The following is a 16805-nucleotide window of genomic DNA, read 5'->3' on the forward strand; positions in this document are numbered from 1 at the left end:
ACTAATATTATCAATAAATTTTCAGGGAGAGTTTGGTATGACCCTGTCTGGGATGATGAACGCCCTGGCAGACATCCAGAGACGTGGAGACCTTATGCTGGAGGGTGTCAGGAATAAATTAAACCATCCCTGCAATGCATTTGTCTATATATGACTTATTATATAGAAAATAGTATACAAACACTTCCGCCTACTATCTGTATAAAGTTTAATATTTGTAAAAAGACACAAAGACAAATGAATATAAGAGTGTGTTTACTGTTTACTATAATGAAAGGAAATTTAAAGGAAAGGGGTTGTTTAAGGGGATTGTGATGAGATTATGTGTGTGGAATCAATAATATAAATAACTAGTTACTTTACCCCTAGCCTCCAGGGGAAGAAAATTAAAATAGCCTAAACCATCCCAGGACATTCGTAAAACTTCCCTTAAAGGAACAAACCATTTGGACCAACAATGTTCGATATATTCAGATTTAAACTTACTTCTTCATATTATAGGACTACGTTTTTTTCAGGGTTGTCTAATATGTAGTTTTAAGCAATTATTGTTAGGAATTCTATGCCTGAGCATTTGTAAGCTTCATTCGACTTCTTGAAATATTATCTTTTTAATACATTAAAAAACAACCATCCTTAAAGCTACAAACCAACGAAAGACGACAAATTTTATAGAAGAAAGGTTTTAAAAATTTAAAATTTTCAGGAAAATATATTAGCTAAAAATTATTGTTGGGTAAACGAAGTAAAATATTTATAGTACAACCAAAAACATAAAACGAATAAATATAAAATAATTGCATATGGTTTTTAAAGCAGTGATTCAAGGATTGATCAATAGGAAATAAATTAATCTCTTATAAATAAAAAAATATTACTTTTTAAAACGTACTTTAAATAGTACTTTAAAATGCTACAACTATATATTTGGGTGTAAAGGACGGAGTTTAGATTTTGTATGAGTAAGGGGGGAAGATTAATTAAATACAATTGACCTATCCCTTTATTCCTGGTTAAATCTAAATCTGATGCATATGCTTACCATGTTTAAACCTTGGCGCCTGAACGTGCTTATTAGAATTGTGGTACATATAATTACTTCAAATCTCGAGTCATCTTTTTATAACAACGTAAACACATATGCACACGCACACTTAAACACATGCAAAACCAACCATAGATCTTCTTCACGTTGCTTTGCGGTCGAGCATTCAACAACAGCATTGGAGCAAAGCTACTCTTCATAATTTTGATTTAAATTCTTATAATAAAGTAACAGGATCTCTTGTGTGTATGTGTGTCTAAGAATCTCGCTAACTGCTAAACTAATATAATTCTCCTTTACAATGTAGCTTCTCATAGAAATCGCCAAAAAGTACCTTCAAAAATTTTAAAATGCCGCTAGGCGGCGCAACTATATGACTTGCTGGCAAAAAGGATGCTGAAACTTTTACTATTAAAAACTATAATTGGGAAATGGGGAGGGGGGTTGACTTTCTCCTATCCACCTCACACCATAGGCCCCAAGCCTCTAGTTTAATTAATGAGGACAAAACAAGTTAATGAAAAGATCTGAAAATGGATTATTATGTCAACAGTTTTAGACATGGAATAAAAAACAATTTTGTATCTCAAATAAAGAATTATAGCTTCACTTAATTAATCAATGAATCCATCTACTAAATTATTCATTGATAAGAATTAAAGCATGCACTTTTGTACGACAAGATTACAAAAGATGGTTTATTTTAAACTAGAATACAAGCTGAAAAGTTGGAAGAAATAAATAAACAGGTAAAATATGATAATTTTTATTGATTCAGATTATTTAACTCTAAAAATTGTTTTTCGTATTCAAAATTCAATAATAGTACATAAAGTTATTAAGTCAAAAATCAGAAAACGTTATCAAAAAAATTTGGTGACTAGTGTAATAAACTTCACCCTCACTGATATGTGCTAATATTTTAACATTGACAGAATATTTGGAATACCCTTTGCAGAATGATAGATATTACGATAAAAAAAACTTTTATTTCTTTTATATTATTGAATTTTCATATGATTTTAATCATCACCCACCGTTTTATATTTAGATCAACTTAAAGAAGTCTGAATATGATGAACTTAGTCAGGCTGTTCATAAATTGAGAGAGGTAAATTTCATTTATTTCGCAGATTTCTAAACACAGGGAAAATTTATTTTAATGAAATTTAAGAAAAATATAAAATTATCATAGAAACAGGATGTCTCTCTATTTGTCTGTTTTTGTCTGAATACCTGTTTAAAGGAGGCCAGGTTAATTTTTCCAAGAGAATTGACCCCCCCTCAAAAAAAAAATAATAGACCCACTTTAATTTTACTTTTAATTTTCTGGTGATTCTCAATATCCCTTTGGTGCATAAAACTAGAGGTCAGATAAAAATTTTATTTTTAGGAAAAGATGTCTTTAACCAAGAACATCCAGGTTCTAAGAAATGAGAAGAATGCAGTAATTTTGGACGTTGAAGACCATAAGGATCATATGAACAAGTAAGTATTAATAGTAGAATAGCAATATGTTCAAAATAATACAGTGAAAATTTGCTAATATGTATCGGAGCTAACAACACTTTGTCAATAAATCTCTGAATGTGACAAATTTAAATTAACAGCTAATGTATATGAATTAATTTATATTTGAAATTAAAAAAAAGTTGGCTAGTTGTCTGGGGTATTGTCTGGTGTATTCTTACACTGCCTGTTTATGGGTCAAGACTTTATCAATATTCTTACTGTTTATGTCACATGCCTGTCATAGCAGCAGTAGTTTTTTAACGTCTCTAGTTTGACGCAATGTATATCATATTCGACCTCTCCTATTCTTTTGATTATATAAATCTAATAATTGCAGATTGATTTGATTAATTATGGATGTATTCCTTAATTTTTCCTTTTCCTACTGCTATATGTAAATCATGAATTATTCTAACAATTCTGACGCAAAAAATGTATAAAAAATAGGTATTTTCAATATAAATTGTAAAAAAATATTGTTAAGTCCACTTTTTAACATTCTTATTAAAATCGATTAAAATACCCTAATCAATTTTTTTTAAAAGAAATATTTAACTTGTCTTAATGTTTAGAATGCAAGCTGCTGCCGAACCATTGTTGAATGAAATTAATACCAAAAAGATTGATCTACAAGCCCTTGAAGATCAAATTAATGTAAGTAGGACAAATTAATGTTTATTAATCGTTTATTCCCCCTTTTCTCCAAAAGATTTGTTGATTTGACGTGTGTATTTATGCAATTTAACCCAAAACTACTGAAATATTAGGTACTAGCGGCTACGCCCCTAGAGGCCTCTAGTGGCACTTTAAATGTTTTTTTTGTTCAAGTCTCTACGATACCTACCAAGTCTCTCAAATATTTTTAAACATTTTCGATTTTTCATGATTTCATGATTTCCCTCCCCAAAAATAGTTATAAAACTTCCCGGGACATATGAGAAGCTAACCTGTTAAGAAGAGCCCGATCAATTCAGCGGTTAGCGAGATTCTTCAGTACACACAGACAAACAGACAGACAGATAGACATCCTGTTACTTTATTATAAGGATAATAGAATGAGTATAATGATGGAAACTTTTGACTGATAAAATAGGAATAGCATTTTCAGTTTTCTTCATGTCCCTTACTAGGATTTATTAAGCTATCATTACAGGCCAAGAAACAAGCCCTACTAGCTGCTGCCGTTGGCGGTAGTGATGGAAAGAAGGCTCTTATTAATCAGCTTACAGCCAGGTAAAATCAATCCTATATTGCCCATCTCACTAACATAATGCAAAATGGTTATCTCTTATAATTTTAAAGAAAAAATGCTAAAAGTAGGGCCAAGGATTCTGACAAACTATTCCCCACAACCTACTTCCTTCTTTTTCTCCCCCTTCCCTTTAGTTACAGCACAAATAAGTTTTAATCCAACATTACGCAACACAAAAATCCAAATTTTCAGCAATTTCCAATGGAATTAATTTGCTGAATTACGGCCTCTGAATGTAAGAAACAAATCATAATCAGAATCAGAATCTTAGGTATTTACACAGCAAATTAACTGGTCCGAAATTCAAACATTGTAACATTCACCTTTATTAAGACAACTGTGTATAATCATTAGTAATAAATCTATGACTTTTCTAGTGAGAAGGCAGCTTATTGTGTCAACTTACCCGACATTGCCCCCCTGCCCAACGTGCCCGCCCTAGACGGCAGCCTGAACAACACTCTGTACATCATCCTGTTCGCCTCCATCCTGGGCAATGTTGTCCTTGGTGCCCCCATCGTATTCAATTTGATTGACCAGGTAATTATAACATGCTTATACTATTGTATAAATTAGTATGTTTTTTTTTTATAAGATTTCAGTAAGTACAGGGTTTTACATATTTGGAGCTTCACATAGGTAAAAATATGGTTTTAGGCTTTTTTTTTGTCTTTAGTCTTGGGGTGGTGTTAGTCTATTTTTTCAATCTTACAATACAGAGGGCATGTTCCATAGCTACAAAATGTGCTACAAAAATAACCTGAGCTGGATCTTTAAATCATTTGAGTGGTGCGCCAGATCGGGGCGATCCAACTTTCTACCAATGAGAGCACAGCATTGTATGGAATGCCGCGCTGTGATTAGCTGAAATTTGGCGCACCCTGATCTGGCTCACCACTAAAATGATTTAATGATCCAGCTCTGTTAAAAAAAGATACAGGTAAAAAAAACTGAATTCTAGGACGTCCAAGCTTTTTTTAGTAGAGTAAAATTGGGGGTTTCAAAGTTTGAGGGGGGTGGGGCACCCCTTTAGCCCCAGCCTTGGCTAAAACATTCAGAAAATAATTATCTGTCTTTCTTAGCTAAGGTAATCTCAAATGTACTGGTTAAATATTACATCAAGCGCTAATAAAATACATATGCGTGACTTCTGTAGGCCTTAATTAAAGAACAAAATACTAATAAAAATCTACTCACCCTTGATAGGCAAATTATTTCCTGATTTATGTGTTATTTCGTGTTAGTATATGGTAGTTAGATACACGAAAGGGTATAATATAATATTAGTAGCAAAGCTTCTTCTATATAGTATATGTTAGTTAGATACACGAAAGGATATAATATAATATTAGTAGCAAAGCTTCTTCTATATAGTATATGTTAGTTAGATACACGAAAGGATAAAATATAATATTAGTAGCAAAGCTTCTTCTAAGCCACTTCTTCTAAGCGACTTTCTTTAAGTTTGTATGTTTTTTACTCTAGTTCTTCTATTTGAAGAACACTTTTGTTTATGAATTTTATAATTTTTCATGTATTTACTAATTTACTCAGAATTTTGTACCTTGATGTCAAAAAATTAAAATCTTGCAAGAGTCTTTTTTATCATGTTTTATTTCTTCTCTATATCAGTTGACAAAAAAATGATAGGTACAATAAGTGATTTTTGAGAATCTTAAGCAGAACATGAGAACCAAAAAAATAGATTGTAATACATTATTTCTTCTAACATACAGTCATCCACACATGTATCTAACTAATATTCTGTGGTAAATATTTGTTATGCAGATTTGTAAAGCATCATATTAGCATAACTTTCATTTATTAAACAAACATACTTCTGACCTTGCAATTTCAAAGGATACTCCACTATTTCCATTTTAATTTTTAAAAAGTTAATAAATACACTTTGGACGTAGAAACTTTTTCTGTACAAATCTATAACTCTATACAAATAAAATACTTTTTACGTTTTTCTTCTAGCTATTTTCTTTATTCTCAATGGGGAGGGGGGGGGGGGGTGGAGTCGAACCTTCCATTTACATTATAGTTATAAAAGAAAAAGTAAGAAAGAAATATGTTTTTGGGTGGGGCTTTTTCTAGAGCAGATTTTGCTTTGCCTGGCAGGTTTGAGGTTCTTTACCAAAATAGTTACAAACCTTCCCAAGAGAAGCTTTACTGTAAACGAGCGGTTAGCGAGGTTCCTTGGTACACACAGACAGACAGACACATAGATATCCTGCTACTTTTGTATAAGAATTTCAACTATTAAAGACCAAGACCCTAGAACCCAAAGGCTTCTTTTCTAAGATTGGAAGCTTACTAATATAAGATATTTTGCTAATTCTGATGATGTCCAAACCCTGGCTTAATATGGAACATGTCCAGTACATGGAGGGAAGATTTTGCAAGGCATTTTTCATACCTTAAATAAACAAAAAAAACTTTCTTGTAATTTTAGTAAAACAAACGAGTGACTCTTAAAGTTTGCTAACTTGACAAATTCCTAATTTTTTCTCCAATTTTCTGGTTGTGATTTAGCAATAAGATAATTATGCATTTCACAAACAAACTCCAAGTGTTATGGTCAATAACTTTAGCAAATTTTACAGTGTTCAAAGAGATCTAGGCATCATAAGAAAATAAACCAGTCTCAATAAAACTTTATGAAGTGAAACTTTTCATAATTAAAAGCTTTGAAGTTTTGCTTCGAATAAATAAAACTATTAGATCTTCATGTTATAAAATTTTAGTAATTTTCTCAACTTTCACGTAACTAGGTGCCGAGCCCATGCTATGAAATGTAAATTTATGTTATATTTACTCTGAGGATAAACTATAAACCCACTTAGTACAGGATTTTGCACTTGAAATAAAATTAGTTTTTTTTAGAAAAGTAAAAAAGTTGTATCCCTTTTATCCCCTGAAATAATGCAAAGATTATAAGTTAGTGGAAAAAGGCAGGCATTACAACTTCTAATTAACAAATATTTCATCACACCTGTCTTCAATTAATACAAGACATAATTGTGTGAGACTTTTTTTAAAGTCTTTTAAAAATCATGAAAACTATTATTTGCTGAATTTTTGTGATATTAGCAAAGTATTTGGCAAACAATATATATTAGAATAACCTTTGAATCATTTTCAAATCCTTGATGAGAACAAACTGTGTTGTTCCTGATTGATATCTCTTTACTTAGCCTTACTTAATTTCAAGCCTAGTGTGTCATTTCTTATTTACTTCTCAGAAAAAAAATGAGGAAATGAATTTGATTAGAGGTCAGATGTGTTTTGCAAATAAAAATATGTTTTAAAAACACATTTTCTTGGATGATATTTTTATCATATTTTGTCATTTATTAAACACTGTTTAAAACTCTGTTTTTAGAATCTGATCTTTAAAACTATGCCTGTTTAGATATAATTAAAAATTTTTTATAGTAAGCAATTAATCATTAAATTATTTTACTTATAAATTAAATTATACAACAATTCTACATATCCAGACCCGATATAAATTTACTTGCAATACTTAACAAGCTAAATTTATCTATCTAAACAACTATATATCAATGGAATTATCTAACAATTTATAGGTATTTATATTGGGTATCCAGATTCAACATGGACCTGTCAACTAACCTTCAAGCTATCAATTAATTAAACTATCTGGCTTACCAACTGTCTATTACTGGAATTCTTAGTGTGTCAATTTGTGTACATGTGTCTATCTATCCTAGGTATCCAGATCCGACATGGACCTGCCCGCAATCCTGAATGAGCTGGACTCCGTGAGCCCTGACATTATCAAGAACCTGAACAAGAACCTGGGTCCCGCAGTCAACCAGCTGTCAAAGAATATTGAACCCCATATGAGCCAGGTCAGTTTTTTATGATTTGGCCTTAGACGTCTAAGCTTGCTTTTTTGTTGTTGAGTTGGGGTGGGTAATTACATTTTGAGGGGGGACACTCGCGTGCTTACTTTTTGTTGTTATTGATTCTTACCATAAAGTACTGTACACATTTCCTACATCCAGTAACCTTGAATATACGGAAGACTTTTCTGGTCTCTTGATTTACAAATATCAATTTCATTGACCCAGGATTCAGAGTTTGCAAAAAACATTCAAATATTCTTAATTTTCAATTTAAATTTGATTTTTAGATATAAAATTGAGTCTAACTCTGTTGATTATTTGGCTGTAATAATTTGATAATTTTTTCTACCAGATTTGCTTAATAAAATAATTTTTTATACATTTAGTATTCTATTTTAAAATCATGTCATTTTTACCAACTCTTTCTGTGCATTTTTCATTTAAAGAAATTAAAAAAAATACTAGGTAATAACTGTGTAATTTTCTATTCCTAAGTTTAAAAATGTCATAGATTTAGCTACATGAGTATATAAAATCTAAGGTTTTAAAGTTTGTTTAGATTTTCTATTTTAAATCTTAAATTTGCTTTAGTTGACAAAGAACCTGCCAGCGCAGATGAGCCAGCTGAACAAGAACCTGAAGCCGACCATGAACAAGTTGAACAAAAACCTGACAAAGAATCTGAACACACACATCTCTGCTGTCCAACAGAATATAAAGAATCATCCCAATATGATGGAACAGCTTATTAAGCAGAATCTCAGACCAACACAAGTAAGCTTTCACTATTAATGGAGAACTGAGACACATAAGATTTTGTTCATTATAAAAATGAGCTATTAATCTTTGAATTCCTTTTTCACTTTTACATTTTGACTTTGTTTATATATATATTGTCTGGCAAAGTTGGTGTAACAAAAAAGTTGATTGTCTGCAATTTTTTGGGTTCCTGAACCATATCAATCATCCCCAGATTTATTAATCAAACTATAAAAGGTCAAAACTTGACAATTAAAGTATTGCATTCTGGCTGTTTAAAAACTACTGCGAAAGTAAGTAAACTTATAAAACCTTATTTAAGGACAAAGCCATGCAGTTCAGCACCCTGTTGAAGAAATCCAGCCAAGTGCAGCCCTCTCACCAACCCTCCAAGAAGCCTACCTCCAACCCCACCAAGAAGGCCATGAGAAAGCGGCTGTACGGACAGAAGACTGGAAACAAGATGGCGCCCACCTCTGCCAAACCAAACATGGATGAGCTCAAGTTTGTCTCAGACAAACTGGATAACTTTGAACAAAGATTCAAGAACAGATTTATCCAAGATGCTTATTATAATCTGCCAAGAAGTCTCTAGTCATGTTTTATTAAAAACAAAAATTTCACAAAACTTTATCAAAATTTCGCAATCTCTATAATATTGTATTTAAAAGATAATGATATAGCTTGTATAATGATCTGAACACATTCATTGTTGCTACACTTGTTTAATAATATCAAAATAGATCATTTGACAAACTTATAAAAAAGTTATATTTTTATTTATTGTTTGTTGTTAAAATATTTATATATATTTATTGTTATTTATGTTTTACTGATATACTTAATAAAAATAAATTAATACATAAAATTATATAATTTATTTAACTCTGTAGAAATGAAAAAGGTTTAAAAATTAAACTATGGTAAAATTTTGTACTTATAAAGATCTATTGATTATATTTGATACTTCTCTATAAAGGGTAAAATGTAACTATTAAGATCAAGTGCTTGAATAAGAAGTGTAAGGGTAGATTTATAATACTATTGTAAATTAACTTTTAATACTTTTATAAAACAAACATTCCTTAAAAGGATAGATTACCATCAAATGAAATTCATTATATAAGACGGAAATGTACAATAAACATTAAATTAATCACAAAATGGATCAAGATTTTTTAAACAGTAAAGCTGTAAATGAATTTTTAAGTGCTTTCCACAAAGTGTCAACCGAGCACTGAACCCCCTCTTATTTGATCTTTTAAATAATTTTAAAATAAGGGGGGCTAGAAAAAAACAGGAAGTAAAATACGTGATTCTTAGCTGTTGTTGGGGGGGGGGGGGGGGGGGACCACTTAAAAAAATTACAAAGACAGCAAATCAGGTTCAAAAATAAGGTTTTCACTGGTTGCAAGATACAATCAGTAATCATCTTCATCCTCCTCATCCTGGAGGATGCCAAGCATCCTGCCGATGGTCTTCACAGAGTTGATCACCTCCTCCTGGACCAAGTTGAAGCTCATGGCCAGCATTGCTATGCCAAATAGCATGTAGATGGAGCATAGTACCAACCTAAAATTTAAAATAAAGGATTCAGAAATTGTAGAAAATTTAAATGAATTATTATATTTCTATTTTTACTTCAGAAACGAAATAATTGTATGAATTTTATATTTTATCAATTTTATTTCAATAGTATTAAAAACCTCTTAAGTTAAGGGCAAATAATATTTGACATATTTTTGATAAAAAAAGAAAATGAATGTCAATTATGTTATTTATTTTCAATTGAAGCTAAAAAGAAACCATTGAATGATTTTTTCTTAAAAAATTCTACCTTGTTTCTCCATCTTCAGCATGTTTATGATCTGGTACAAAGTCTCCAAATCCAATTGTTGTCAGAGTGATGAAACAAAAGTAAGAACTGAAAGAAAAATTAAGAATATCATTTAAGTACAATTAATCATAATTAATGCATTTTAATGAGTGTATCCTTATATGTGTATTAGTGGTTTCGACCCTAACCTTAATATTTTTAAAAAAGATTGAAAGTTTTTTTGAAGAGGTTGGAACAGTTACTTTCACTCTTCATGAAAATAGTATTAAAATCTTATATTCCCTAAGAAGCATCCTATCAGATGCTTTGGTTACCGAGATCTTAAGCTTCATCTTCTTACCTGTCCAGAAGACTCCATCCTTCCCAGTCCTGGAAGAGGAAAGCTCCCCCAATGATATATGCTACAACCAGTAGTGTTGACAGGATGATGGGAACAGGACGCTTACCAACATCATCAACAACATCTTCATCCTCATCATCAAGATAATAGATCTCCTATATATCATTAAAATGAGGTACATTAGTAATCAACTCTTGGTGATTTAGCAGTAAAATTTGAAGATGTTGCTATCTAATACCATTAACCAGCAAATAATTTTCTTTAAAAAAGCCTGATTAATGTCAGGTATTAATATTTGATTAATTTCCTTGATTGAAATAATAAATGCAACAACCAGGAAAGTTGACTAGAAGAGGCACTTCATCGACTAAATCGTCATAAACAAGTTAAAAGATATCTTTATGGACATTTATATTCTAAATTCCCATTACAGACATATGTATCAATTTGAAAATAGATTTATTGTTTCCTTTTTTGTTGCCTTTGATGTGGACATGTTTGTTCAAGTTAGGTTTTATGTTAAAGTTCTACAAAGTCAAAATCAACTTAATTTTCTCATCATATTTCATGTTATAAAACTATGGTACCCTATCCTGTGTTGAAGAAGAGAAACTAGGTTAATTTAGTCAAGTTTCAGGAAAGATGGACTTAAGTTTAAGACTAGGAAAATCCTCTAAAGTGCCACAGCTTTAATTCTTGAAATTTTATTAAAAGTTTAAAGGTAAGTAGAGCATTTTAATAGATGTTTAAATACATTTTACGTGGTACAAAATTGTTCTACATTTAATTTTTTATTTATTATTTAAATTTAATTTTGATGTGTATACTTATGGGTTATCAAATACAAGAATAGTTATTTCTCGCATCGTATTATAAACAGCTTTCCGCGGATATAGAATGTACAATTATAAGATTAAAACTAGTTTTTTTAGCCCCGAGTTGCCGAAGGCATGGGGTAAAAAAACTGGCTTTAATCCTATGATTGTACATTTTTATATTCGTAGAAAGCTGGATATAATACGATGCTAGACATAGTTTTTTCGTATGAATGAGAACCGGTTCCTATCCACCAGATTCGAATGAATACAAGAAAATATTTTTATTAGTAAGTTTTAGGGGCGTAACATATTAAATCTCAAAGTAATTAATTTCTTTAAAGCAAATTGAAAAATACAAAATAAGTAGATAAACTTTTCCCTTGAAATGTGAAGCATTTTTCAGATAATTTATTTGAAGAATATTTTAAAAACTTTAATGATGAATAAATCTGATTTTTCTTGTGAATAAATCTATGTGTAAAGTTTTGATAGTAAAAGAGTAATAATAGAGTATGAATATATCTACACAAAACTTTTCTAAATGTATAAATAATACCTACAAGTATACAAGTACTTACTATCTTCTAAACCTTTTTCGTCAATGACGATTTATTAAAGATAAATGTAGTTTAAAAATAGGTAAAAAAGATAAAGACTTATACTCAAATTTTTGTATTGTCATAATAGCTGCAGCCAAATAATACAGCCACAATGCAGCAATGGATATAGTATTACTCGGATCTTACACTAGATTTTCATATAAATTTAAACTCGCAGCGGGCTAAAATAACGATTTCCCCTTTCCCCCGTCTTCTCCCCTCCTTTAGGATTAAAGAACTGTCCAATAAACGTTTTCAATGTTGGCAAGCTAAATGGACGACAATTTTTCCTCTTTCATGATATTCATGTTCATCAATTGTTGCAACCAACCACAAAACAAAAAAAGTGGCTGCAATTGAAGTCTTTTTGCATTCGGTACATAACAATAACATGTATTAGTCATATTGGAGCTGCGGTTCTAAAACATGATTATTACCTCATAAAAAGACATATCATCTTGTAGATCACCAGTAACAATTGTGCCGCCACCTTGGGCGGCTACCATCCCAACATCTACAGGCCTGTACACTCTTTGACCTCTAAAAGATAAAGTTTTTAGGTTTTTAAATGGACAATAAAAATGTCCTCCATTTTTCTTCTTTCTGCAATGAGGTCAACTGCCATTTCCCTTTATTCAATATTCATATTCAATTAAAATTTTTAACTTCTGTATCTTGTGCTTATCTTAAGTGTTTGGCAATTGCAGATATAGTTCTTTCAAATGCTGTCACAGCCTGAGTGTTATAATCTTAATAAATCTACTGCTGTAACTGACTATAAGAAAGCAATCTACAGCTCTAACAAACAACATTTTTAAGCAAGCAGAAATTTTATACTAGTACCCCATTGCTTTGGACTCTAGTCTAACATCATGCAATACATAATCTAACTATAAACTTTACCTGGAAATAGGAGCTGGGACCTGGTTCTGTGATCCTCCAGATCCCTGTGACCGTCCGGAGCCAGAGCCACCTCGCTCAGACCTTAGTATTGTCCTTGTCCTTGTTAAACCTGGATTCAAAAAAGAGTTAAAATACTAAGATTGTTAAATTTGTATGTGGTAATTTTACATGTTAATTAAATTCAGGGATAGATCAATAAAAGATATCAAAATTTGAAAAATTCAATATTCTGTCTTTGTGTACAACAAATAGATTAATTCAAAGACCAAAGACTTTAGACTATTGACTTATTTTACACAAGTGGTTACGCCCAATTTAAAATTTTAGATTAAAAAGAAAAAGTAAAAAAAAATTTTGATGGGGGGGGGGGTGGAGTTCTAGGATTTCTCTTGGAAGGGTAGTGGTAACATCTCCAGAAAAAAATATAAGTCTTCCCAGGACCTATGATAAGCAACATTTTAAAGGAAAACCATATTGGTTCAGCAATTAGCAATATCCTTCAGCAAAGTCAGACAAACACACAAAAATAGATATCCTGTTACCTTTATATAACATGTACTCACGAATTATTAACGGACTGATATCCTGCAAAATTTACCTGTAATTCCTGGTTTTCCTTGGTCCTGGCTGATAACAACTGCAGGTGGAGGATTCATTGTGTTGGGGGATTCTGGTTCTCCATACGTCTAAAGAATCAAAGAATGTTGTGGTAGAGGCTAATATTATAATCTGCTAATAGATAAACAAAGATGACAACATCCATAACGAAGCACAAAAAATTATGAAAAGAAATGTGGACAAGGAGATATAAAGAGTAGGATATATAAGTTGGAAGGAATTTTAATGTTAGAGGGAGATTTGAAATCTGCATCAAATTTTAAGGATTTTTAATAAAATTCGTTTTTTGTATAATTATTTATCTAAAAGCGGAAATACAATTTAAGTTCATAAATTTTGACCAATAGGATAAGTACGTGGATTGGAAACTACCTGCGCTCTAATTGGTTGAATGATGTTCGATACTTAAGCTTCTCCAATCAGAGCGAAGATAATTTTCAATCCACCAATCACAGATGTCAAAATTAATTAACTTAAATTGTGTTTCCGCTTTTAGATAAATAATTATAAAAAAACTAATTTTATAAAAAATCCTTAAAATTTGATGCAGATTTTAAATCTCCCTCTAACATTAAAATTCTTTCCAACTTATATATCTTGATAAAGAGTATAGAATTATTGGAGAAAAAATAACGAAACCTTTTATATTTTTTTGATATTCATATTTTGTAGCATGACTGACATACAAAGTAGATTATATACTGGATGTTCATTGGTTTAGGGAATCCTAGAAATTGATTCAGCCGTCTATCTGAAATAGCAGCCAGTAAAATCACATTACACTCATAGCGTTTCGGACTGACTTACAGGCGGACAGACTGAGTGAATAATATAATTATAGAGTGATTACGACTGTGAAGCCAGAGAAAGTTTATTTTAAAAAATCACCTTATTTGGAGGAATCTCTAGTTTTTTAGGGTCAAATTCAATGGCCAGGTTTCCAGATTTTTTTGTGGTCCTCAATTTGTTCAGAACTATCTCTGAAAGTAAAATAAGTTAGGGATACACGGATGAAACAATGTATCTAAAAGTCATATTTCTAAATAGCTGTCTTGGACTTTAGGGACCAAAACCTATGCAACTTTTCTTATTTTGGCTAATTTTAAAGACTTTGGGGACCAGCACAAAGAATGCCGCTAAAACAATTATTCCCATAGATAGACGACTCTTACTAACTAAATAATAAAAATACTAGCAAACTATATGAAAAATAAAACACTATGAATGTGTTTTACCTGAAACATGGCGCATTTTTTCTGTTGGCTTTTTGGCAGAAGTAGTAGATGCTGTAGCAGCACTAGTAGCAGTTTTGTCATCAGGGTTAGTATCTGTTGGCTTTTTGTCAATCTTTGTTTGAACATCACCCTAAATATTACATTGTTATTTCGTCAAATTTCATTGTCAACTTTTTGCAACAAATCTATGTTGTTTTCCAATAAAACGCTTTTTAATTTAATTTATTTTAAACAAATACAGATGAGCAAGAGAACATATTTAAAGTGAAATTGCTGCAAAAAAGAAATATTAAAAAACCTTGAATTTTTTTTTGTTTTAACATTTGACAAAATGATAATTTGACAAAAAAGAAAAAAATACCATGTTCTATAAAGGTTTAAAGGAGCAATACACTCTTTTTAAACGTTTTTCCAATATTAAGCAGTTAGCTTTAATTTATTTTAGCTAATCAGAAATTAAAAATACATGAATAAATTTTGTCTGAATTACATGTTTTTTTCTACTTTTTTTATTGTTAAGTTTTTGTTGAAAAAAACTTTTTATCTGGGTCAATCAAATTTAGTTTTTGTACATTCTACAAGATTTACTACAACTTTTTTTAAAAGAAAGGATTTGTTAAGTGCAAAGGATATAATCTTAAACAATTTTGAGTTTTTTTTTGGTGAATTTTTTAAGAAGAGTATACCCATTTCTATTACAGATTAACTAAGTTTATATCTAAGTTTTATATTTTCAAAAAATATATCTTTTTAAAACTTGCAATTTATTACTAATAAGATTTTTTCTTCTAAAAAATGAATGTTAATCTAAAAAGTTGTTGCAATTTTCTCCACATAGGTTTAACATTAAAGAAAACTTGTTTTGATAGTTTTTGCATTGCAACTATATTTACTTTACCTAATTACTTGGCAAACTGTTTAGACTTGGCCAAAGAAAAGTTGGCTACAAAGTTATATAAAGTGTAGTCTGTGAAGGTCATGCTGATACTGTAAGGTAAATTTCTTTCATTTAAGTTTATGACGTACATTGTACATATGTTTTGCATAAGTATAATGCCCCCTTGAGCAAGAGGAAGTTTTTGGTGTGTACTTCTTGCTGACTTGATAGATATGGCTAACCTTCATGTATTACTTTTAGATTAGCTATGCTTATTTTAAGTCATAATGGATTGAAGTGTAGATAAGCCTATTTATAATATTAGTTAAGTTGCTTAGTCATAAACTAAACTTCTTTCCAGTATATTAATATAAATCTCACATTCTAAACTTATTCAAAGAGTCTTATTAGTCTTCATTTTATCAATCTTATTTTCATATGCTAAAGCAAAGTTAAGAACTTTTATTTTTAGCTTTAATATATCAATGGGAATCTCATATGCTAAACTGATATTAAATTCCTTAATTCTTCACTAGTATATTAACATTACTCTCGTATACTAGGCTGTTGTTAAGGACCTTATATCTTCTCTAGAAAATTAACATATATTATATAATACACTTAATATTTAAATAAGTATGAGTTAGTAATTAAATATATTATTCTCATATGTAAAGAATCTTAATTTCTATTTAGTCTTTTAACATCACAACCATAATCTAATCAATCTTAATTCTCCTCTTTAGTATATAAATAGTACTCTCATATGCTAAACTAAAGTTTAAAGTCTTCATTCTATTCTAGTCTTTTTCTAGTTTTCCCTGTTTCTAGAACTTTGTATTAAAAGTAGCATTAAATAGCATTTTACAACAAAAAGCAAAATTAAAGTTTCTTTATGTATAATTAATGCAAATGGCAAAGCTTATTTATTTACATATGGAAATATGTTGAACATGTGGAAACCATTAATTAAGAGTAAAATGTTTTTTAAGTTTAAAAAAAGCTTAAACCTTAGGCAAAAGGTTCTTTTAATACACTGAGTTTTGGTAACAAAAAAGATCCTAATTAATATTAGTTTGAATTTTAAAACTTCTTTCTTTTCTTTGTGTGTTTTTTAGATTTAATTTTT

At 30.4% G+C, this 16805-nt stretch overlaps 2 protein-coding genes across 2 annotated transcripts in view; one reads left to right on the plus strand and one right to left on the minus strand.

Moving 5' to 3' along the window:
* Positions 1-9320, plus strand: part of LOC145314154 (uncharacterized) — a 35039-nt gene extending 25719 nt beyond the window's left edge. The window contains exons 5-14 of the mRNA XM_080153960.1: positions 26-109; positions 1756-1794; positions 2097-2156; positions 2439-2533; positions 3130-3211; positions 3711-3790; positions 4187-4349; positions 7553-7693; positions 8282-8464; positions 8772-9320. Of these exons, the coding sequence (XP_080010086.1) occupies positions 26-109; positions 1756-1794; positions 2097-2156; positions 2439-2533; positions 3130-3211; positions 3711-3790; positions 4187-4349; positions 7553-7693; positions 8282-8464; positions 8772-9044 (1200 nt within the window). The 3' untranslated portion in view covers positions 9045-9320. The remainder of the gene's footprint in view (positions 1-25; positions 110-1755; positions 1795-2096; positions 2157-2438; positions 2534-3129; positions 3212-3710; positions 3791-4186; positions 4350-7552; positions 7694-8281; positions 8465-8771) is intronic.
* Positions 9321-9684: 364 nt separating this feature from the next.
* LOC145314153 (uncharacterized) overlaps positions 9685-16805 on the minus strand; it is a 33488-nt gene continuing 26367 nt past the window's right edge. The window contains exons 15-22 of the mRNA XM_080153959.1: positions 14800-14929; positions 14453-14544; positions 13545-13632; positions 12947-13055; positions 12481-12583; positions 10627-10781; positions 10287-10373; positions 9685-10021 (exon numbers count right to left, since the gene is read on the minus strand). Coding sequence (XP_080010085.1) covers positions 9871-10021; positions 10287-10373; positions 10627-10781; positions 12481-12583; positions 12947-13055; positions 13545-13632; positions 14453-14544; positions 14800-14929 — 915 coding nt within the window. The 3' untranslated portion in view covers positions 9685-9870. The remainder of the gene's footprint in view (positions 10022-10286; positions 10374-10626; positions 10782-12480; positions 12584-12946; positions 13056-13544; positions 13633-14452; positions 14545-14799; positions 14930-16805) is intronic.

This window comes from Acartia tonsa, chromosome 3, assembly GCF_053477335.1.
Source record: "Acartia tonsa isolate MP-2025a chromosome 3, ASM5347733v1, whole genome shotgun sequence".
Lineage (NCBI taxonomy): Eukaryota > Metazoa > Arthropoda > Copepoda > Calanoida > Acartiidae > Acartia > Acartia tonsa.